The 25,906-nt window shown below is 39.3% G+C and overlaps 1 protein-coding gene across 1 annotated transcript; it reads right to left on the reverse strand.

Annotated features, from left to right (window-relative positions):
* Positions 1-5,914: 5,914 nt before the first annotated feature.
* EXOSC7 (exosome component 7) lies at positions 5,915-24,883 on the reverse strand (the record flags this gene model as incomplete). Its single annotated transcript, XM_009078776.1, has 7 exons — positions 5,915-6,050; positions 9,095-9,250; positions 10,196-10,319; positions 14,827-14,897; positions 19,202-19,367; positions 24,007-24,101; positions 24,782-24,883. Coding segments are annotated over 7 exons (819 nt in total), but the record flags the coding sequence as incomplete, so codon positions are not given.
* Between the last annotated feature and the right edge of the window lie 1,023 nt (positions 24,884-25,906).

Genomic DNA, 25,906 nt, shown 5'->3' on the forward strand with positions numbered 1-25,906 from the left:
GGCTATCAATGGTCCTTTGTAAGCTTGCTCTTTGGGCAGACATCATGCTTTTGAAATCCCAATTATTCATGCTTTTTATGTAAGGGAGGTGTAGGAGGTGGGTAAAGGCAATCTTTTTATTAAATGAACTAAAAGAACTGGAAGTAATCTGTGAAATACAAAAATTATGCTAAGAAATCAGGAGATTTGTCCATGATTTTTTACATCTGTGCAATTATGGATTTTACTTCCCAGTAAAAGCACTTTACTCTCTGGTTTCAAGCCCGATCTCCTGGTCAGAGAGAGAGTAGCCCCTGTTAGTTGTACGGTGTCTGGTTTGAGATGAAAAAAAAGAAGGCAGAAGAACCTATCCTTATGGAAACCATCTCAGGGCCACAGGGAAGCAGTCAGAAAAGTTTACGTGGCTTTGGGAAACCCAGTAAGTAGGCTGTGATGGTGAATTTGGAAGGCTTTCAGTCAGCAAAACAGTGGTTGGAGTAAGCCCATGACAGAAAGCTGGATACTCCTGGCAGTGATGAAGTCCTGTGATTTCGTGCCCAGCTAGGCCAGGAAATGGGCAGCGAGATCAGAGGCTATTTTGATTTGGTTCCTAGGAAAAGAGCAGGTATTGCCAAGCCAAGAAATGAGGCAGCACCACCACACAATGACTGGAAAGCACAAGGGTGGATTGGATAAGAGTATTCACACGGTTATTACCAAGATCAGCAATTACCAGACCTGGTCCTTCAAGGCTAAGTTCCCACTTCAAAGGCAGGTCACCACAATGCTGAATGATGCTCCCTGTTTGCCGGCAGGACTCTGGGAAGGCTCCTGCCTCTCCCGCCAGCACTGACAGCAGGAGAGCAAAGGATCTTTACTTGTGGGACTGTGCAGCTTGGTGGTGTTACCCATGGCTGGGACATCACCCTGGGTGTCATACCTTGGCTCCCCTGTCCAAAGCCACTCTGTAGGGGTATGATCTGTGTCTCAGTGGCACCACAGTAACATCAAAGAGGAATAGGAGAGAAACAGTGGTGGACAGTAAAAATGTGCTGCAAGGAAGTAGGGCTAACAAAGAAAATCTCTGATATTAATTAGGCACTGCCTGAACTCGTGCTGGCATTGTTTCTGATTTCCACCAGGATAAACATTGGAACAGGTTAAAATGGAAAAAGCCAAATCTATGGATCATTGTTTTTGAGACCAATTGATAAGAAGCGCAGTAATCATTCAGGAAAGGGCAGTTTTCATAAGGACAATGATGGGGGAAAACAAGGAGTCATGACTTTGCCAAAATGTTATCCCCTGGATCAACTCTAGGAAGTTGGCTCTGAGCCTAAGGAGGGAACCTTCCCATCACATCCCATGGCAAGCACGTCTCACTTTCCTTCCCACCATCCACTAAGGGTCACAGGACAGAAGGATCTGTGCTACAGGCCTTAAGCTGAACCCAAATGTGAAGAACTTGAGTTCAAGTACTATCAGCTGCTCAAAATTCTCCTCTTTCCAAAGGAGCTGCACCAAAGGACTCATGCTCCCTTTTGTTTGGTGCATGCAGCTCCTGTGGCTGAGGGTAAATCTCGCTGTCCTCACTGCCTTGTGTTTCTGCCCATCTATTATTCAGATCCCAAAGTCCAAACACCCAAAGGAAAATTGTAGTCAAGTGTCCAAATCTAGCACCAAAGCTCTGGAGAAATTCCTAACTGCGTAGATTTGCAGAGCAGGATGCACAAAACTGCCCGTCTCAGCAACAGTTCAAGTGAAGTCACCATTGAACTCCAAGTCAGTATTTTAGGACTGGCAAGTAGATGGCAGTTCTGCCAGCTTATGCTCTTATTGCACGTTGTTCTCACCTTTGAGCAACTGGTTTGCTTTCATATTGCTGTGGATACTGAATTAGGGATTGTAAGAGAATTTCAATGTCAGCCTCATTTTTTTGAATTTAGAGAAAGGTTTGCATGATCAGACAGCATGAAGAAAGCAATCCATGCCCTTGAAAAGCCTCATCAGGTGGTCTCCCACTCTGGGGGGGGGAAAGAAGAGAGGTAGGACTTAAATATGACTTCTCAACTCATAGGCTGCCAACTGTGGAAATACCAAAACTTACCATTTGCCAGCACAGACCGAGAACATGTAGTGAGAAAGCTCTTCTGGAAGGGAGGGCCTGCAGGCTGGTGGCTCCAAGTACCTCCAACACCTGAGCACAACTGGCTTGGCTGTGGTCCCCACCATGCCAGCTGGGTGGAGGAGGGTCTCTGTATGTCAGAAAGTATCTGAAATTTTACTTCCTTTTTCCCCTCCAAAGGTACTAGCCGAGGGCCTGCAGCAACCATGATGATGTCAGTCTAAGACAGGGAGATGAAATCTCATCAACAAATGGTGTGACATGAAAACTCAGGTGTGCCTGTGCTGCTGATCTTACCCAAATCTTGAGAACAGGCTAATGACAAAGATGTTCACAGAGCTAGGAAGAAAACCACAGCTTTATTAAGTGATCCAGTTGATGAAATTGAGGTTGAAACCATCATCAGGGAGTCATTAACAGCATGTTTGAGATCATAATGTTGTTTTGAAGGAACAACCAAAACATCTTTGTTACTGGACAGCTAGAAATGCATCTGATTCAAGGAAAGTCACCTGCCACAGCAGGGCTGAACATCCCACTGCTGAGGAGGGCAGTGGCATCTGCTGAAGTTTAACAAAAAAGCCTGAGACAGTCCTAGCAGAAGTGGGTAAATCTCAGTTAATTCCTGTTTACAAAGAAAATGCAGAAACACCCTATTATCTACATCAAATCAAGGTGCCAAGTCCTTTGAAAAGAAACTTGCACGCTCTAATCTCACAGGAGCCGCGAGCAAGCTCTGGCTCACACCAACTTGTCTTTCCAACAGGCTGTGCTGAAGCAAGCTTTCTTAGAAAACCTGACTGCAGGTGGCATAGCCCCAATCCTCCCCACTGCCTCTCCCCTACCCACAGGGCAGAATAAACTCCCCCCCCTCTCCTTCCCAAACTACACAACTGCAATGTTGAACTGTAGCTGCAAAATGTTGACTGATGGGATCCTTGGGTTTGGTAAACCTGCCAGGTCCACTGACCTACAGCCTAGACCTCTCCTGCCTCAAGGGGACTGTCCCTGTGAAACAGGTAAATTGCAGGTGTGTGCTTTAGAGGGAACATAAGCAGAAGCCTAGCAGGAGTTGCTAGACTCCTCATCTCTTATTACACAGCTTTCAGCCTCTCAACACTCCCAGCAGAAGCAATTAATTTCTGGGACAAACAGAGCTATCCCTCTCCACAGATGTTTCCTCTTAGTTCTACTGGACTTGAGTCAATGAAAACGTGGCAGTATCTGCACAGCAACACGTGGAACTTTCCACCAGCCCAGATGGGAACAGGAGCATTCTCAGTTGAAGTCTCTTTTAAAAAATCTGCTATTTTGTTTGGAATAGAAGGGAGGGGTTAATGGGAGCTAAGAAAACAGAAATGGGCAGTATAGCCTTTAACATGCCTGAGAACCATAGTCTTAAAGATTTCTTGGCAGATATTGTATCAACTGGGAGAGCTGTAGGACCTTTTACCCCCTGTCAGAGCTTTGTTTATCCATTTGGACATGAGCTGGTTGCAGCAAACCTCCAGGGGCAGCTGAGACCAACTAGCAGCTCTATAATACTTTTGGCCAGGCTTATTATTTGTATCTCAGGGGTTGAAGCAGAACCAGTCTGAACTGGGGTCACACTCCATCCTGCTGCTTTTCCATGTCAACAGATGGGAAGCAATGAGTGTAGAACAAACAGGACCCCTTTAAGACCCCCAATTCATTCTGTGCCTGCCTACCCAGCTACAGAACACCTGAGGGAGGATGCACATAGTTAGGGGTGGCACTGCAGATAGTTGCACCACCTTAATACACAGTGTTGATCTGAGGAAGTGCTTGGCACCAAGTATTTTGTGACCAAGGTAGCCATTTTTGTACACACAGCACACAGCCTGGATCCCAGAGGGCTAAATATTTGCTATCCTTATTAAGAAGTGGAGAGCTAATGCACATGTATTCACCTCCACAGAGGTGTCAGTTAACACACTTGAAACACAGTGAGGTTTCTCCCACCACCACCTCTAGCTCTCATAAAAATAAATTTAAAATTAAAAGGATCTGGAAAGGAGACTAGAAGCAAATGATGTAACTTGCATAATGCTTGGAGATCCTTCAGATGGAAGGCTATATAGAAATACACTATTCATACATGTTACAAAATTCACCGCGAGTGTAACTCAGGGCAGCCTTTTGGTGTCCAACCACAAATCTGTAATAAAACAGGCAACAGCTGCTCAGAGAATGGCTGAGGTTCAAGACTTGCAATCTCATTTAGATTAACCATTTTCTGAAACATTAAACAATATACAATCAAACAAAAACTGTCTGTGCTAAGTCTAAGGTACTGCAAAAGTTTTTTCTCCTTTCCGTTTTCTTTTTTTTCTATATTTTTACAAATAGCTTTGCATGGCAAGGAATGAATCACAGCTACTGTAAAGCTGATGTTAGGTTAGTGTTTGGATCACACAGAATAACTCTCCGGAAGTGCTTAAAGATGGTATATGTACTCATTATCACTTCTTGGCTCTATTAGTATGTAGAACCATCACAACCTACCTAATCCATTACTTAAGGTACTGAAAAAATCCCAACTCTTCAAAATACAAATCTGGGGCATATTTTGAGGGACTTTTTTTTTTTAATTTTTTAACCCCCCTGCTTGTTATAGCAGTGACTACACATATCTGAAGTACACAGTGTTGCAGTCACCTTGAATGATTTTGTGCGCGAGCTCTAGGAAAAGGGCTGAAGAGATTTGGGGACCTTAAGTACTCCATATATTTCAGTATGATCATGATTATTAGTTTGAGCTGTAGTATATTCTGTCCGGTATCTACAGCTCTCCTCAGCAAAAGCCTTCCCCTTTTCCCCACCAAACATGTTACAGTCAAGAGAATGATCCTAATCAGATATTATGAAATTAAAACAGTAAATTCAGAAAACATTGCTTAAGTAAGAGCTAAATGTCTCCTGGATTATTGTAGCACTTTCGCCATAATGTTTATTTAAAATGATCCTCCTAACACTTACAGCTGAAATATCAACTTCTTAAAAATCTACTTCTTCCTTTGACTTCTTCCTATCCTGCTAAATAAATGGCTCTTACTCTCTGCTGGGTCAACCAATTGATGTAGGGAGGGAAGCCACTGCTTTAAACACCTGGTGATACAGCTCGATTGCATGTCTTATCTAGCATCTTCTGTCTTTTCCTGTGAAGGATCATTACTGACAGACACTGTGGTTTTCCATCTGAATTATCTAATTCTTAAAAATTAAATTCTTTTCCCTTCTACCTTAGCTGTGCCCCTTCTCCTTAGCCACCACGAGAAGTTGTGGTTAGGTTACTATTGTACCTGTTGGCAAAAGGGATACGTAGAGCTCTAGTGAGAAAAGAAATCTTGGCTTAAAATAAGAACTGGAAACTGGGGACTGTGTTGCATTTATAGTAAAATCTAATCACATTTTATTCAAAGAATAGTAAGAAAATTTGAAGGAAGACATCCATCGAGTGTTGTTCTCATTTGTGTTGCTCTGAGGACAATCCCATATATGCTCTAGCACACAGCAGCTGGTTACAGCAGTGGAACACATGCAACTTATACCAGTTACTCTTGAAAACAGACACAAGCACTTCCCACACAACTGCATCAATTGCTGCTGGTGTGCTTCATAGGTGCTGACATGGAAAACATCTCAAATTTGCTTATTCACATTTAACTGAGGCTTTCTTTATGCTTACCAACACTTAAAATGCCTCTTAGCCAGAAGGATAACTGTACTGAAACAAAAAGACCCCACCACGCTTCTTTTATATACAAAATGACAAGATTGTGCAATCAATTAAAAACAGTTTTGAACGTTTAATAAAAACTCATCCTAGAAAACCAACTTTTGGTCTTGAGGTCCCCAAATTCTCTTCTTCATCCAGGACCTTCTGAAGGGCTATGTGCAATGACTTGCCTACTCTTTGTCCCGTCTGCAATGGAAAGAAAGCAAAACAAATCTGAGACATATGCTTGTTACAGGAAGGCAACTCTTATGGAACACTTCCTTTTGACAAATATTTTCCCTCAGATGATTCATATACACCAGCTGGTATCATAAAAATATGCTTTTAATTAAGAAGAATAATGGTGGTGGAAGTTTCATTTTAATCTGATTAAGTTTTGGAAAAATGTACACATAAAGGCAGTGCTCTCATTCATCAGAGAAGCATTCCATGATCATTAATACCAGAGCTGTGCACCACTGGACCACTCAGGAATACAAATTAAATTCACATCAGCCAGAAGCACACATTCAAATTAGCCAGCACACACAGCATGAAGCCATATGCTAGCTGCCAGAGGACAGGAGATAGCTGACCAGCAAAGCAGACTGCTAATAGAAAGTTCAGTAAACTCCTCTGAATGTGTTCAGAATCAGCAGAATTAATTTAGACCAGGTCAACACCCTGTCCTGTAGCCCGAGAAGCCCAAAACGCACACTGGCTGCATCACCAAATCCGTCTGTCGGCAGACCCTTTGTATGATGCCCAATTCTGCACTGCCCAAGGACCTTCTTAAAGAAGTTGTTTACTTTACAGAAATAAATTCCAGCAGTGGAAAACCACCAGGATTAGCTCTGATACCAACCTCTACTCTTTGCACATGCGCAATTGTACTTTGGGAGCTACAGGACAGGGAAACACTGGGCAATGCTGAAATAAAGACCTTAAGGCAGTGGTGCCCATTACAGCTTTCCCAGGGTTTCTCTAAATGACCTGAAATACCAACTCCATACAGAGATGAAGAGAGACCACACGTCCCTAAAGAGCCAAAGGCAGATTATATTAAAATTAATTTATTAGCTCCTGGTCTATGCAGTGAAGCCTATGCCAGCCACAGAGCTGACCACAAAGCAGTCTTTCCCCCGTTGGTGACAATTGCTGAAACCATAGGTGTAGAGACCTTAAAATAAGATACATTTCTAATTGAAAAAAACATGTGACAGAACATGGCCTGTAGTACCAAAAGAAATTTGGGAAGAGCTTTGATGCAGCAGGATAGTTACCAATTTTACACACCATGAGTCATGTTAAATAAAGGGGGGCACAACACAAAAACTGCTACAGCTCTGCACTGGGACAAAGATCACAGCAGCAGTCCAGAGTCCTGAGAGATGGTGGACTTTCTGGTCCTTCTCCTCAAATGTAGGACAACATCACTCACACCAGGTCAAAGTGAATGGGAACTGTGCAGAGCTTTGATATTGACAAGACACTGTTGCCATCTGACTCCTGCTTGCCCCTAATGGAAGCCTAATGCTTGGCGACTGCCTAAAACTTTCACATGAAACTCCCTTCATAAGAGATAGGTCCTAGAATGTCTGTTCTCCACCAATCAGAGAAAGCTGAACATTCTCTGACTTGCAGACAAATCATTAGGGAACAAAGGTGTCAAACATGGGTTATGCAGCTCCTCTACTGGACATTCCAGGCCTTTATGTTTTTCTTGGTATCCTAATCAGGCTGCTGAGTTTAAGGCAGCGCCATACAGATAATCTCTGACCTCCCATAAAACATCTTGGTTTCTTTTAATCAGCTTTATCTCTCATTCCTTCAAACTGCTCAACACCCAATAGGGAAGACTTCTTCCAAAGGAAGTGAGAGATGGCACAAGTCACTGGGTGATCAGCTTAAGCTTTTAACCCTTTGCACCAGCAGGTAGGGACAAGTTCACCAATGCTCTCAGTGGAGTAGGATGGTTTGAAGATTTCCCATGGTTACCTTCCACATGCATCTTTGAGCAGTGAACATTACATAACCCCAAGCATAGCCTTTGGCTCCTACAGTGGAGCTGCAGAAGTTCACTTCCTATTTAGGGCTCAATGCAGAGTGAACTAGTGATCAAAATAGAGGCTCCAATCAAAGCCTGGTGCAGATAATTTGCTTAGAGGCTAGCTTCTCCAGGAATCTGTATCTGACTTAAGCACCAATCGCTTTAACAGCCCTAGACTCAAAACTTCAAGTGTTTTATAACATTTAGTTAGCATTGGATTCAAAAATCCATCAAGGAAGACACACCAGATGCTCACAGGAAGTTTGGCTTCTTTAGGATGCCAGATTAGACATAACACCTCTCTACCCAGATAAGGGGATAAGTGACATCTCTGAACACAAGTAAAAAGCCCACTGGTACCACAAGGATTACCACTCTAGATTGACCATGACACAGTCAAGTTCCACATACTCAGGCTGTAATTCCCACTTGAGACCAACTGTTGCCAAACTTGGCTCCAACTTCTGCATTCCTCACTAAAGACATGCTGAAATCAGTCCTGTATCTCTAGGAAACTGAGTCAGCTTGATGTAGTTTTCATTCTGACTTCCAAGATCAAAACTTATTTCTGTCTCATGCTGAAGGTCGAACCCAGGCATGAGAATTTACACTGGGCAACAGATTCAAGAGCCTGAAGAAAGACCTAAAATGGAATTCTTATGTGGATGTGAACAAAACCCAGATACTAGTATTTTTATGGAGTAGGGGCAGATCAGAAACTCAATAAAGAAGCAAAGAAAAACAACAGTAAAATGAGAACAGTAAGCTTATCATAAAACAAATGAGTTGTGCTAGAAGAGAACAACATGCACAGCAATTCAAAACACTATCTCTATTTTTATAGGGACTTTACCATGAAGTTTTGCTCTTTCAGTCTTTAAAACAAACAATAAGAGAGGTAATATGTTCTTCAAAAATAATCTCAAAGTTTATCAACTTAAGCTTTACTTACAGCAATAAAGCACTTGACTGAAACAAATATGAATATCATACATTTCAGGCATCTACAAGTTTTAGATAGCATCCATTCACATTAGATTCTGTTTCAAGGGAACTGTCTGTGACCTTCACCAAGTCCCATGTGCACCTAATCAAAGAACCAAGATCTCTGCTCTAGAAGTTCTTACTGCAGCTTTCCATATACCCAAGTTCCAGTTCATCCACTATCATCCAAGACAGTTAACTGTTCAAAAATCCTTACCTCCATCATTTCAAAAATGCTCTCAGGATCCAGGCTACCTTTTCCCACTTTCTTCATAGAAGTGAGGGCACCTTTACTGGTCACAGAAATAAGAAGGCCTGCCAAAGAACAGGCTTCCTCCTGAAGGGTAGCATCTACCACATGTCTATATCCAATCTGAAAGTCAGTGACAAAATAATGTATTAGTCTGTAGTCTTCTAAGCTCTTCCATCAAGAAGTTAAACTGAGTGGTAGCTTTGCTAGTTATCTACAGCCTGCCATCCTAATATCATGTGGCCTTTGAAAGTGATGAGAGACTGACTTGATAGCACAGTATTTAAACAGCCTTTGACCCCAAATCGTGTGTACACACACAACATAGATGAGACAAGACTCTTTCATATTGTTTTCCCCTCTACCATCCTTTCATCTATATGAAACTCCGTATTCTCCTTTCCCCCCAACTCCAAGCATGGACTTTACTCCCCTCCAGGTGAAAATTACACATCCTGAGACTCAGGTGAGCCCTCACTTCAGTAATGGCCTCTACTTTTTATGCAACTTACTTAAAAGAAATGCCAAACAAACTTTCAGGTAACTATGCAAATCATTAACAACTGCAGTGAAAAATACAGCATCCATAAAATCAACTGTGTTTGCTGTGTGCTATATATGGAAAACAAAAACCTGTTTGAAAGGAAAGGGACAGCATTGCACCCATGAAAGTGGAGTTCTGTCCCCAGATACTTGTCACTTAGCTCCAGGCAGATCACACAACCTCTGCACCTCACAATAATGGCCACTTGTTTTAAATATACTGAAGTATCTGCTGCTCTGGAAGTTAAGCAAGGAGTAGATAAAAATAATAAACAACTCTTCTGCATACAAGAAGATGCATTTTAAGAATACATCAAGTAGAAACCTACAGGTCAGAGGTGCAAAAACCCCCTTATTCAGTAAAATTCTTCTTAATTAGGAAGCCAAAGACAAACAAATATATACATAGTGGACACTGACCATTTCTGTAACACAAATTTTACCTCTAAGGAAAATATAAACAGCAAGTGAAATTAACAGAAACTGAAGTGTCTAGGTAGAAGGTCAGAAATTTGTCAGGCTTACTTTGCTTAGTGTGACAATACAGGGCACCTCATCTACATTAAGTCGAATACAATCATAAGGATCATCAGACAGCTCTATCTCTTTGGAGCCCTCTTCATCCTCCAGAACATGCACTTTGGGTATTCTGTGGAAACAATATGTGCAAAATCATTGCCAGAACAGGTAACAAATATACTTGTTATACAGTCACAACTCCAGGAAGTACCTTTTTCTCTAAATGAGGCAAAATGTTTAGGAAAAAAGTCCATAATGTGATCAAAATATTAACAACTCATTGCCTGAGACTAGGCAAGCATTGTAAGTGGGAAGCTATTTAGGAAAAGATCATCATATTTACATCACTCAAATTTTTAGAATCTGAGTTGGTTTTTACACTATTATATGGGGAGATTCTTTTGGAATTTGCACCAATCAGTTCTGAACAACTCTTTGTACATCTGCCTGGGTGTACAGGACAGAAATTGCCAAGACTGAATCCTTTAGTACTGTGGTTCCCAACCTTGCAGACAACAGTAAAGTTGTCAGAATTACAGCAATTGCATTGCTTGGCAAAGCTGTGACATCCATAGCAAATAGAAGTAGTAAAGCTGTTCAGGAAAGAACAACTCTAACTAAGGAGACTTGGGGTGAAGAGAAAAGATTACATTAGTAAAATCCTTTCTCTTTAGCAAAATGGGAAGATTGGCAAGATATTCTTGTTCTTTAAGGAGCCAGAAGACTCTATTGTTCTAAGGATAGATATACAAGGGATATAAGGACAGAGCAGGCATAAAACCCAGGCAGCAATCTAAGAAATGCTTTCCTCTCAGCTGTGAATGATCAGCTCTCTCACAAATGAGCTAGACAGGCTCCTTATACAATTTAGTAGAAGATGGTATCTCAAGCCACCGAGAACATCAGCATCTTATATACCCTTATTTACCCAGATGCCCACTAGGATGGAGTACTGACTGAGAGGCTTTGCATTAATGGCTAGTAAAACCCACACAGAACTCAACCATACTACCGCATTTGCACTTGAAAACAACATATTTCAAGACATGCCTAGACAGCTAACTTCAGTAACCACGATCTGTTTTTATATTACTACTTCTACAGTAGTGTTGTGTTTTATAACAAGACTCTGGAGGTTACATTCTTTTATGCCATCTGTAACAAATCTCTTCTTTTAAAAGCAGAGGAGGAGATAGGGACTGATTTAATGAACATTTCCCCCACCAACACAAAGTGATTTTTATTGATTCCTGGAAGAGTATTTTAGTTATCTGTGGCTAAGAGTCCTAGCAGCAAGTACTTCACAACAGCTAACCCTGCTCCAGTGACAACAAACTCCCCACATGCACACTGGCCTGAGCCAAGCCAAAGCTCAGACTGAGTAAGTGGAACAATTGTGATGTGTACTTTCTCCTGAAACGAAACTCAAAATGCTTTGCAGCTCATTAGAGATGCATCAAACCCTATTTTTAAGTTTAAAATATTCCATTAAAAGTTGATAGAGTAAACTCACAAGGTGACTAATCCTCAAACTCCCCAGGAGAATGGACAACACTGGACAACAGCCTAGTCAAGAAGTGTATGTGCCAGAGCAGTGTTCAAAAAACAAAGCAAGATTTCAGGAAAATCTGTGAGATTAAGCAATTTTTAACTCCATCCTAAAATAGCCATGAAACTAGAGCAACGTTTGGTCTGCAGGAAAAAGATGCCAGAATCAATACCTGAAAAATGCCTGCAAGGAGCTTTTTTGGCCAAGAACAGAGGAGAGAGGTGTAAATTACAACTGCTGCAAAGGCAAAAAGATCAGACACAAGGATCATAATTGCATAAAAGGGGCATATAGACACAAGAATTAGGCAAAGAGAATGTAGCACAAAGAACTTCCAGAACACCGGAGATTTCCTCTCACAGCTTGTGAAGTTTCATGTCTAGTACTAACTGTACATGCTTCCTTCGCAACTTTTATTTTTCTGTTTTGATTCCTGCAGCTAATCAGGGCAGAACTCTATACAGCAAGATTCAATCATGCAACAAACAATGCTCTTTTCTGTGTGCTTCAGTTCCAGATTTCACAACTGCAAAACCAGTTCCACTCTTGCAAGCAGGCATCAGTTCTGCCTCTGCCATGCCACCCAGCAAAAACCCATGGTATCTGCAAGCTGTTGCATTATGAACTCTGTTGGTTTTGTAACTTGCCTAGTTTCTGCAGCCTCAGTTGCAAGTAGGCACATTCCACTTCCAAGTTTAATGCCAAGTCCTGACACAGTAGCTACTTGTGTATTTTGCAGTATCTACTTCCATCATAGACAAATCCATCCTTAAACACCTTGGAAACATGGGTAAGAAGAAAGTTTGATATCTGCTATCTTTTGCACATGATCTTGATATAGTTTTTAGAACACAATGAACAATATAAAACTTCAAGGAGTAAACATTCCCCCTAAACCAGTCATATTGTCATCGTTCCATGCCTGAAGGGAACATGATGAGTCAGGTCAGGCATTCAAAGGATTTAAATCCCTTAAGTCTTGTGCAAAATTCCCTAAATCACAATTTTGGATTTACTTAGCCCTAAAGAAAAATGTGTCCACAGCTATTATAAAAATGCTTAGAGCAAGATTTTGAAGATGAAGCTGAGATTTTCAAATGCCTATCTGAATCTCTAAAACTCTGTAGCTTCAAAGAAAAAAACAGCAGGTTGAGCTCCCTGCTCTTTGTACCAAGGCTGCAGTCAGGGGTGGTAAAGATCTGAAAACACTTAGAACAAAAACCTGGTTGTAAACAAAGCCTGAAAAGCAAGTGAGAGTCAAAGGGAGGCATGTCAAACGAAGTTCTGAACAGTTAATCTGAAGCAATCTTCAAACTGACATCTTGTCGTGTTTGGACAATAATATTTCAGGGAGAATGGGCAGCTATGCTTAAACAACCTTGTGTCAATCCAAAGAAAACTAAGGTACTGAGGGAAAGGGAGAAGTATAGTGAATGAGGACAACAGGTTTTCACTTTGAATTTCACCTCCTGACTTTCTGAGATTGTATGAGATCAGACGTACTGGCATTCCCTGCTCAAATCAGTAAGACAGGGTTTTCACAGGTAAAAATTCAACAGGCTCTGCATTCTGCCATACTGTACCACATTTTGATATGATACCTGACTTCAACAAGACTCTGGATGTTTGCCCACAGATTAAAGATTATATAAATGACACAGTTGTCACAAGAATAAAAATAAAGCAGAACCATTAAAATAATGACACCCTCCGTGTTGCCCATGTTCCCAAAGCAACAGATTTTCTTTTTGTCATTTATTTAATTAATTACATTTTATATGATCTTCTCTCTTTATTCTTGTTGAAATAAGAAAAAAGATGTAGTTATCTTATAAATAAAGTATGTGCCTTGAATGTGCCAAACAACTCACATGGCAGTAACTGTTTTAACTATATGACTTTTGCATTCTGGCAGCTCACACACAGAAACAGAGGCATTTCCCCTCCCTTTAGTGTACTGCCAACTCCTTTGTGAGCCATTACATTTGTGACAGTATTTCTTAATGTTATAAAAACAATCAACTGTTAAAAGTTACTGCTGAGAGCTTGATTAACACTGGAAATTTCTCAGCAATATATACAAGCTGTAGTCTCAGATGGATTCTCCCCTTATCCCCTTTTGAAGTGTTTATAACCTGATATACTGCCTGTCTTGAAAAGCATATTTTCCTCTTCTTTTTGCACATACTTTTCCAGATCTAGTATTGCACATTGATAAATAAGCCAGAACTATACTAGTGACTTTAGCAGATCTCTAATTTAATGCTGAAGAACAATTTGAGATCCACTTTTAAAACTTTTATGCTCATAAGAGTCCAAGTTTTGCAGCTTTTCCAGCTATTTTTGCCATTAAAGTTTTTCAGCAAAGCCGTTCATTAGTTTTGTTTTCCTCAAGGGTGCTACAAAACTCTGTATTCCCTTTCACCTACAGATAAAGATAAAAACAATAGAAAAAATACTACTGGATCTTATCGTTAAAACACACACAGAGGACTTGTGCCATTTATTCTATTACATTTTATTTTTCCATTCTTTGAATGAAAATGCATGGGGCAAAGTTCTTTTAAAGACACCTTGTGTCCCTCTCCCTACAATCTCTACCATTTTTCCCCCTCTTAGTTTTAAAAAGAACTCTAGATTAACAGTCAATGAGAAAGAAAACAAAGTGGGAAATCAGGGCTATTTACAAACCAGTAGCCACATCAACAGAGTGCTTGGTATTCAGGATCATCATATGTCAGTAAAGACCTCTTATTTTAAAACTATCAGGAATCAACACAAAGGCCTCCAACGACTTGCAACAAAATCATAGGGTCAAGACAATTTTTTTCTGCATCTGGCTACAGAACAGGAGTGATATTGTGAGCCTGACTGTGCATACAATGCAATATGACATTAGAAACTGAATTAAAGCAACATTGGTTCATGTTCCTTGCATGCAAATGGACTACTTTGTAACCGAATTCAAGCTGCCTTGGGTATTTCATATTTAAATAATTAAGTATTAAAAATGCCTGGCTCACAGAGAGTACTTCTCTTCCATTTCCCAGGCCACTTCCACTCACATGAAATGAGATCTGTGCTTTACCTTGTGTTAAAGAGAGCTGCCTTCACCGCGATAGAGATTGCATCAAAGATGTTCCCACCACATTCCAATACCTGGGGAAGAAAAGAAGAATCTCTTTAAAAGAAAATCAGGCTAGTGCCTTTAAAGGAAGTCTTCATTTTACTTTAACATGAAAAGGAAGAAAATTAATAACCAGAACAGTTTTTTAAAAAACAGAGTTGTCTTTAAAGTCTATCTATGAAAAGAACCAGATAGGAAATTAAGATTTCAGCTAACTGCATTATACATGCAAAATAGAAGAGTTAATGCACTTCATAATAAAATTAATGATAAAATTTAATAATGGAAGCCGAAATGAAACCACTACTGTTCTTAATCTTCTTGCGCTAAGGCTCTGAACTAGAGTATAACCAGAATACTCTTTATAAACTCACCTCATTCATTCTTTAATGTTAAATCAAGCCAATCCATTTTCTATACTTTATTTCAAAGAGGAGTCTTTTTTTAAATATCAGCTGAACAAAACCAATTGGTACAATTGCTTTCAAAGAAGCAATGCCAATTGTCACCCAGAACACAGTGTGAAAAGGCAGTCATAGAAGGAACAGTTATGAAGGCACACCGTGATTTATTCTCGTGATGGAAAAGAGTCATCGTCAGGTTTGTCCTGCAGCTAAAAGTTATCTAAGGAAATCCTGATGTCCAATTCAAACAACAGCATAATCAACAAGTGTGTGGAGGGAGTTTAGTGTAGCTTCTTCCCATAAAGACTGGGAGAACAGCCAAAGAGAACAGTAGCTGTGCATACTAGGTAAAAAAGCAGGACTCCCATAACCACTAATACCTTCTGTAGGCTGCCAGACAACTCAGATCTGTATTTGGCCATGGCCTATTGTTAGTTCTCTGACAATCTCCACTCTCAGCTGCCAGTACTATTCTTTGAGAACACACACACACAGAGCAAGCATTTGAAACTATTTCAGCAAGAACATATGGATGCTTCTCCATGACATCAATCTATGCTGTATGATGAGAGCAAAACAAGTCTTGCAACACTGATTGCATTGATTGTTCCTCAAGATCTATTTAAAAATGAGATAAACTCCCATACTGGGAGCAAATCATAAATCAGATATTCTATAAAGACAGTTTCTTTTTATGAAGACAGACTGGATAGTGTAAAAGGAATAACAAAGAGTTGGGATAGAAAGCTAAATGCAAAGGTGATCAGATTATGTTCTTTGCAAACAGATGCTGGATACAGAGAGGTTAACTTGCCACTTTCAGTCATTATTGGATTTTACTGGATAACACAATAAGCCCCACAATACCTTTGTTATTAAAACACAATAATGGGATGTGCCTGCACTGTTGCTAGGGTTGTGTTCAGGCTGCTATTCTAAAGCCTTATCTGTATTACAGTGGTGCCTACAGGCTGGGAATAGCCTGTATCAAGCATGGTGCAACAATTCCTCCACAGTGAAATGAACCATCTTCTCAGCTGAAGCACCTTGTACTGAGATTCCCCCATTTACTTTTTTAGGACTAGGAAATTCTGCACAGCTGTGAGTTATGGGAAGCAAAGGAGTCTCTAGAAAGGACTGCTTTTAACTTACTGGCATGCAAATAAAAAAGTTACTGGCAAAAACTGATGAAACATTGTAGACCTTGCCTTATTCAAAGAAGCTTTTCCCTCAAAAGGAGAGATTCCTAACTTCTGTTTTCATTTTTTTCCAAACTAGGGGTGGGGGAATAGAAAACATGAGGAAATCCTCTGAGAGGTGCTCAGTAGTGAATTGCTAAAATTTCAACAGAACTAATGCACCCCCTCCTCCCGCAGACACACAATCTACTGCGACTGAGTAGGAAAACAGAAGAGATTGCACACCCTGATTCTCCTTGCTCAGCACAGCAGCCTGCTGGGGCAAATTATGTGGAGAAGGCTATACATGTATCAAAAACACACTCAAAAGCTAAAGGGTAAGAACAGGCTTACAGTTTTGCAGTACTGTGTATCTACACACTCACAAGATGCTGTTTGGAAGGGGATGCCCTTATAGGATTGAGATTTAAAAGGCCAAGGTATACATTCTGGACCTTAGACACATATTTCTGTGTGTCCATAGGTCTGCATCTTTGTGCTGTGTATGGTTGAAGTTAGTTTCTTTCCAGTCTGACTGTACACAATTCTAACATGTTCCAAGTATACCGACCACTAGAAAATATTGGAGAGATGCTTTTAATCAATAAGCTGCATGACTCTGCAAAACACACTATTTCTTTTTTGAGCTTGCATATGTCAAATTTTGTTTACACACAGGAGCTGAATACAGATGCTTCAATCAAAGTGCACACAGGTAAATTACACAGCAATGGAGTATTTCCAGGATTGTAAATTCTTCCTGGGTTTTTGTCTTTCAGAATGACAGTACCTTCCCACCTGACCACAAGGTACCAGTATTTTCAGGCTTACAACAGATTTAAGGCTTATTTTCCCTCCAACTTAACTACATAAACACCAGAGTAAACAACTTCCAGGAATTCTGAAGGAAAATATCACCCAAAGGACTCTCAATGAGCATTGTTATTATAGTTAGAATCTCTCTCCCTCAACTGATGAATAATATGAGCTGCACCTCATATTAGCCCAAGTATCATACTTCCACATGTACCATTGAAGTAGAATTCTGTAGGAATGATACAGTAAGAGCAGCTTCAGGAAGATCTGTAGGTATCCAGCACCTAAAACAAGTATACTCTATCACATGTGATATACATGGCTTCCATTTGGAAAAGGAAATATCAGAAATACCTCAAAAATGTGAAAGTACAAAGGCCTAGGGTGGAAAAAAAAAGAAGGGGGACACACAATAAGAGACAAATGTTAATAGAATCTTGTTCTAACTGTACCAGCAGCTCTTCCATGGCTCACACATTAAAGCCCTGCAGAATAGACATTAGAAAGACAAGTTTAGTCGTAATTATGAACCTGCAACAGGTTCTTTATTGGCACTGTAAAAAAAGCTAAATGGAAAATTCCTCAAACATCACAGGCCCTGATGTTTGCAGTTCGGGTACAACTAGTAGCATAAAAAGACCAAGGCTGTTTTTCTCTGTAGCTGTGGGCAATCAACAAACCTGTCCAGAAGGAAACAAATAACGACCAGTTACATGTCATACAGAAGCTATACGGAACTACTCCTGCAGCAGTCAGCTTTATGAAAGTCTTTGTTTATGCAGTGTTAAGCAGTAAATTGCTTAAATAAGCACAGCATTTAATATTCTGTACCTCTGCCTGTAATTGCCTAGTAACTAAATGCCCTAGTGTGATTTTGCAGAACTAGCACTTTATTCTCTATTAAACTATGCCAAGCCCCAGTAAGCTGGTGACAAGCTGTTAAAGCACTCAGCAGTGGTACATATTTGATCATTCTGTATGTGGCCTGTTGCAGTATATACCATACCTACTATAATTAGGCTAATGCTACAGCTTTTTAAACACCTTACAGAATTTTCATGTTTATTTAGGTCGTAGTCTAAATGTTCCTTTTTTGTTTAACAAAACTTTGTATTTAATTTTTCTGGCCATATGGATTAACATTTTTCAAATCACTTTATAGACACTAATGGATTCTTGTGTGTAAGATCCCTCAACATATTTTCACTTCCAGATTTGATAAACAGAAACTCAACTTTTGACCAATAAGAACTGGAAATAATGTTCAGAAGAGTCTGACTTGCAGACTTCTATTCAATTCCCATGACAGCGTCCTTTAAATACAGCATAGTTTGGAAATGGAGCAGGGGCATGCATGAGATCTGTATGCATAAAATTCAGTTTCCATTTTTTAATAGGAACAAATATTCAGCTTATCTTCTACATTAAATACATGTATGCAACTTTCATCAGAAAGTATCTAGGTCAAACGTAACTTTTTCCAGAAAAGTTCCTATTCTACTTTACTGAATTAGTACTGATAACAGTGTGAAGAAGCAGACAGGATGGACAGTTATGTTAGGGCTAACTTACATCTACACTAAACTTACATTCATTAAAACAATAAATTTGCTGCTATGTCTACCTTAATAAAACATTTACCCTCTTTAGTGGCAATTTCCTTGTCAGTACAAGGTCACTGATTTTTATCTGAGACAGATTTGGAGTATTCAGTGTTTTATATGCTCTGCAGTGGAGCAGCAGCATCAAGAAGAATAGAAAAAAAGCTGGAAGTAGTGATTAACTGTTATAAGTAGGTTCACAAGAAAATGGACATCCACGCTGTGAAGCATTATATCACAATATGGGAAGATTTATGTGAAAATACAAAAGGTTACGCTAAGTCAGTCACTGCCTTGAAAAACATCCTTGAATCTTAGTTTTCATTTCCTTACTTACCAATACATCAATATAGAGAACCCAGCAGTGCTCCCTGGGATTAATACAAAGTGATTTCAAGTCTACACTGTTCTCGCAGCTAAATACTCTGTAGAGTGTATTTGCTATATCTATGCCAAGCTCTTCTCCTCCTCGGCCTTCAAATTCAGGAGTAGCACTTGAAGAACTAGATAAAGAGAAAAAAAATACTTTCACTTCTGAAGCAGTCAATACCCAAGGAACATTTCTTAATTATAAAGTATTAAAATCATCTATGGATTTATTTATATAATAATAAGCACCATATCTAAAAATAAATTATTTACGTTTTGCATAAGAAAACACCTTGATGCACATAATATCCCGACATTTTGCTACAAATACTGATGCTAATTAAATGACACAACTATCTTCAGTTCCCAAGTTACAACATTAAAGTCAGTGAATTCTGTTAGGGATTATTTCTTAAGCACTGTCATCTTCCATCACCTCAACCTTTCACAAAATAAAAAAGTGAGAGAAATCTGTACCAAGTTCAGAACAGCTAACAAGACTGCCTGGTAAGAGTTGAATGTTAAATTATTAAGAGAGTGGCTGAGAAAGATGTGATGATATGGCAAGTAAAATACATATTTCTTTTCAAGTAACAAGACTGCCTGACCTTAATTGGTTATTTCTTTACTGAATGTACTCTCTGCTATCAAGCCCCTTACAGAAAGCAGCTCATTATTGTCAGCAGCTGCAGCTTATGGAGAAGAGCAACTGAAGAACATATTTTCCTGAAGGGATCTGACAGAAGTGTGTGGTCTTCACTTCCCTGATTCCAATATAACAAACTTCATTTATGAGCAGTCATGCAAGAAAGTCCTTGGGTGCCAGGGCCTCATAGAGAGCTCAGAACAGATTTCTAACAATAAATGAAAACAGGCCTACAACAAAAAAAAAAAAGAACAAAAAAAAGAACACCAGAACAAACCAACCAACCAAAAGACCACAAACAAATAAATCCCAAACAAAATGCCTCACCTCCAAAACACAATAAAATAGAAATGTCCAGAGATGCATATACTGCAAAATAATGAACAAAGATTCTGAACCCAACCCCTGACTTACAGCGAGGGCAAGAGTATCCTCAAGCACTGCACCCACAGCACACACTGCAGATCTTACTTTATAATAAACGAGTCAGACCTCACCCAAATTAATCTCTCATTGCAAAACATAGGAAAGGAAGTGGTTCCACAGAAGTGGTTCTGGTATGTTTGAAATCTGTAACAGCAAAGCCATGTATTATCCTGGCTGGGCACCTCCCAATGCTAATTTCTAGTGCGTGTTCTGTGTCTGTATGATGATACAAAATCTTAGCACTTCTAACAAGGACACCAGGAGTACAGACATACAGCAGAAAACTAAGTATTGTAATATGATCCCTTCACCTTTAAAAAAAAAACAACTAAAGATTTGCATTATCTAGGCATTAACTTAACCCTCAAGTAAGCTGTATCAACAATACTGCAGAACCTCTACTTTCACCTCCTATTATTCTTACCTATAAGAATTACCTCACAGTGATTCTCCAAACTTGTTGTTTTGCAAAGTTGATAAAAACTCAGAATGCCAGGAAGAGCTACTGTATTTTATAGAAGTTAATTCCTGTTACTATAAACAAACAGCACTATACATGCTTAAAAAAACCAAAGAAAAACATTACTGCCAATTAAGCACTGACCTGTGCTTCCACAATACATTTGCCAGACGAATAAGCACTGCAAGCGTGACAAAGTATAATTCACAGTTGCATTAATATTAGATGCCAATTTTATACGATAGGATCATATCTAAGTATAACTCAGTGCTGAGTCAGGTCTCCAGGTTGTATTACACAAGCACTTATCCATGGAAGCAGCTTTTATGCAAGTTAACTAGATCATTCTATTTAAAGCATTATGATCCCTATGATAGGCTGAAAATAATTGCGCAAAATTCAATCTATGCCTCATTATTATTTACAAAGTTTTATCAAATGTATTTTTTTAAGTGGATGCTTTCTTTGACAGTCAGTAGGAAGAACATAAGACTCAATTGCAATATCATTGTACATTACATTGCATCTTAATTCCATTATTATTTTAACACTTCAGTTTCTTCCAATCGAAGTGAAATGAAGAAGTTAGCAGGGTACTATTATAACATCTATAAGGTAAATACTGCCACCTAATGCCCACAAAGTATTGCAGTATTTACACTGGGCTAAATTTGAAAAGGGCTTGTCTAACACCCTTTCAAAGGAAAATGCCAAAAACCATTTTTTATGGCACATGCAAAGACCACAGACTCCCAAACAAGACTATCAAAATCATTTCAGTGTCACATTGCATAACAATCAAGACTCCTCCTAACGCATACTATCTCTATCATAGATCTCTACTGCATTTCACAACTCTTCCTGTTACCAGTCAAAACCTCTCTCTCACACTAGTTAAGCACTTTCTACCCACTGCTTGAGCCATGAATATTCTATAATCTACAGATGTCCAGACTTGGGCAAATTTATTCCTAATTAAACAAACAATCTAATTCATTCAAGGAATTCAGATGTCTACTTCTTTTGGTGTTATTTCTTACAGTTTGACAATGATAAATCAGAACAGCCCCAAAATTCAAATGTGAGAAAAGCAGATATAGCAGTGTTTCCACATCAATGGCCAGGATGAATGTTTTCTCCAGTGATGGTGGGCAGTGATGATACTACATAAGACATGGACTTATTCTATGCTAATTAATTTCTCGTATCACAAATCAGTGCCCCAAAAATCATCCTTTATGGAAACTCACATTAAAGACTGTCTCAAAATGGGACTAAGTGTGCTTCTCAGATTTTAGGTACAGCACTCAAGAGCAGAATAAAGAGAAATAGAATTTTGAGGCAGAGAATTATATACGTGATCCAGCAAGTGATTATTTTCATCAGTAAAAGAAACTATGAAGGTTTCGGGAAATTAGCATTTTAACATAGTAATCACTGCAGTCTGAGTTTTTATAATCTGTTTCAACAACATAAAAGCCAAGTAGAACATGCAGGAACTTCACCAGTGTATCAAATTATGCTCAGTTACTACCACCCAGTGGCAGTCTGGAAAAGCATCAGGGTACTGACAGCTCACTTCCCTTTACAGGAAACAAGCAGCCTCCACTGCACATTTTGTCTTTTGGAGCTTTCTGGAGGCTAGAGAACACCTTTACTGCAGCATAAACATGTGAGAAGGCCGTGCTGTCACAGAAATTAACTACCTACTGTCTGAGCTGACAAGATCCGTCTCACACAGTATTGATGCACATCTCCCTCCCATCTTATGAAACAGAGATTAAGTCAGAAAATGCAACCTAGCATTAATCTAAAGAGTTCAAGTTTTTCTAACATGTATTTACATATGCAAGAAGTGTCACAGAATTGCACATGGACACAGACCACTTGTAAGGAAACACCCCTGCTGCCTGTGGACTTTCTTCATATAGAAACCATGAGAAAAAATAATGCATGCACTATTTAACATATTTCAAACAAGAGTTTTATAAAGCAGTCACACTCAGACCCTCCCTATAGAAAAAATAATGCATGCACTATTTAGCATATTTCAAACAAGAGTTTTTTAAAGCAGTCACACTCAGACCCTCCCTAACAGCAGGACCACATTCAAGACCGTCTTCCCATCTGATATTTTTTGAACAGTAATCACAGACAAAACACTAATTCATAGGCAAGTCTTTCCCTCAGCAAAGCATAAGTTTCCAGTTAATACATCGCGATGTACAGAGGCAGCCTTAGACAATGCTGCACAACGTGATGTACAAATGTCAAGGCAGATATAGCCAGTTAGGTCAGAAAGATTATCAGAGATACACTTACTCAGTAGCTCTCATACCTTAGCTTTACCAATGGTATATTGGTTTAATGTCAGAGCAGCAACATTTTTTGTTTTTAATAAAAACAAAAAGAAAGGTCACTCGCAAAACACCTAACTTGGCAGCGCCAAGGCTTTTATGAGAGGTTTCTAAAGCACACTGCTTCATAAAGAACAAGTTTAAGAAGTCTGCAGCACATCGATATTGTCACTGAGATGTCACTATGCTACCTCAGAGCAACCCTCAGGATTTTTCTAGCTTCCTTCATAATTTAAGCACTATGAAGACTGTAAGGATAAACAATAGTTCATTTGTGGCAAAAAAGCAAGGAATATGATTAAAAACAAATAAGATAACTGAATTTTCTATGTAACTTTTGCATCTGAAGTTTACACTGGGGTTTTTTCTTTCTTTAAGCAAATGGATTTGCACAAAACACACTTCAAACTTTTTCCACTGCTTTCATAGACAAAGCAAGCAAACCTTTACGTACAGTTAAAGAATAATCTGTATCAGTCAATTCTTTTCTTCTGGAACACTTACTTTTTTTGAAAGAGATTTTCTCTATTCTGCCATTGTAAAAACAGCCACTGACATTGCAGTCATGAAGTCGTGTTAAGTGCATGTGTAATCCAACCATTACTCTTTGCAATCTGCAGTGATGCTATGCAATTTGGGATTGTTTTATTTAACCTGATTTCATTCTCTAACTCCTATTGATTTGCTTATTTTGGATCTGCAGAACGAGTAGAAAGTTTCTGAACACTCACCCCTACAGAAACAATAAAATAACTAGTCTCTACTACTTAGACCCCTACAGGAGGTTAGCGGAATGAAGGTATAAACTTCTGAAGAATGGTAAAATCTGATTAGTCATTTACTCTAAATATTCGATCAATTTCCTTATTTTCCCAAATACTAACCAGTCAACAAAGAATTCCAGGTAACCTTCATCTGGTTTCTCCAACTTCGGTGTCCCCATTTCAGCTTTTATACCTACCAAGATATCAGTGTGCCCCTGTTAAAACAAAAACATATCACACAACAGGAATTGTAGTCACAGAACTACTTGTTTAATTTGAATGTCTACAGTAAGCTGCCATTTCCGCCTTCCAGTTATCTGATCATTCTATCAGAGATAATGTAAACCCACATTTTAAAATGTTTTTTAAATGCTTTTTTAAAAAAGAAAGGTTTTAGAAGGACAATGTTAAGTCTAAGAAGATTCTTCAAATAATTACCATACATACTAGCTTTCTCTAGGTTAAAAATACACTCAATATCCAAGAATACTTCTGTCATTTTGGTCCTGGAAACAGCTCTTCCTGCAGAACCTTTATAATACTGCACATGCCAGAAGTAATTTTGCTTCCCTCTAAAGTAATAAACTATTTTTTTTCTAAGGATTAGGCACAACAGCAATTGCAGCTTCCAAGATTAAATGTTAGGTAAATTCAGACCAAAGGCTGTCCAGGTACTTCACAGTAAATCCAGCTCTGCTTGATTAATTTTTTTCATCATGATGATGGTGGTTAAGCCAGCCAAACAGAATTATATATCCTGCAATTATTTCCTTAACCCATAGTTTCCATTACTGTTATACACAGACACAAAAATACCTTTGGCTTACCTTAAAACTAGTCACATAAACAAGAAATTTCATCAGCAAGGTACATGATCCCTAAAAGATTTACCTACCAGCTTTACTCTTGCAGATCCACTTGTGTTTGACACAACATCTGTTTCTACTTCTGCACATCTGTAGTCTTCACAGCCACGACCGTCTACCCGAAGGTCCTCCTAAGCATGACAATCAATATATTGTTCTTAATGGAACCAGTAATGAAAAGTTAAAAAAACCAAACAAGTATACCAAACACAGCAGTAAAAAAGCTATAAAAGGAAAAGCTCATAGTTTCATCATGAACTTAAGTCACTTAAGAGTACAACAGAACCAATGGCACTTTTCCATTTATATCTCACTTCTCTAGAGCTTGCAACAAGCTCTCTGCAGGCAGACAGAAACTCCTGCTCTAAGTCCCTCCAATTCAAAGCTTCAGAACTGCAAAGGTCTTGGCTTTAAATGGTACTTTATTTACGACAACCCAGGCCTTTCCTGGGACACAAAGTTCTGTACTTCTATATCAGTAATTAGGACCCCCAAGACAAAAAATAACCCACCAGCCTTCCAAATGCTTTCACCTGTTTTTACTTCAAAACAAGGTATTATGCATCCTCTGACAATATATGGCTCAAACACATAAAACCAGGTTGATTTTCAGTAAAATACAATCCTTTTATCTTTGGCATTTCTCTCCACAAACCCTTCACTTTTCCTCCTTGGTCCACTCATCTTCCTTAGCTCAGTGACAGGCTAAAGCTTGGGAAACAGCAAAAACTCGGGAAGGAAAAGGGAAGGGGAGGGGAAGGAAAAGGGGAGGGGAAGGAAAAGGGAAAGGGAAGGAAAAGAGGGGGAAGGAAAAGGGAAAGGGAAAGAAAAGTGAGGGAAGGAAAAGGGGAAGAGAAAGAAGGGGGGGAAGAAAATGGGAGGGGAAGGAAAAGGGGAAGGTAAAGGGGAAAGAAACAAATCCAAGTCCTGCTCTCAGCCTGCTTTCCGTTCTGAGTTTATCCAACTCTCCATGCCTCTTTGTCCAGTCAAGTGGGCAGAGCATTTCTGGCTGTGCCTATTTGAGCAGGCAGTGTGATGCAGTAGGAGCAAACCCCAAGAGTGAGGGATGTTTTGGAGGTTTCAGCTTGGGCTAGCTCTGGTCTGGTCCCATTGGTCAGCTACATATCTGTTAGCAGTCAGAGCAGAGCCGATGC

This window comes from Acanthisitta chloris, unplaced genomic scaffold (assembly GCF_000695815.1).
Source record: "Acanthisitta chloris isolate BGI_N310 unplaced genomic scaffold, ASM69581v1 scaffold7187, whole genome shotgun sequence".
NCBI classification, from domain to species: Eukaryota; Metazoa; Chordata; class Aves; order Passeriformes; family Acanthisittidae; genus Acanthisitta; species Acanthisitta chloris.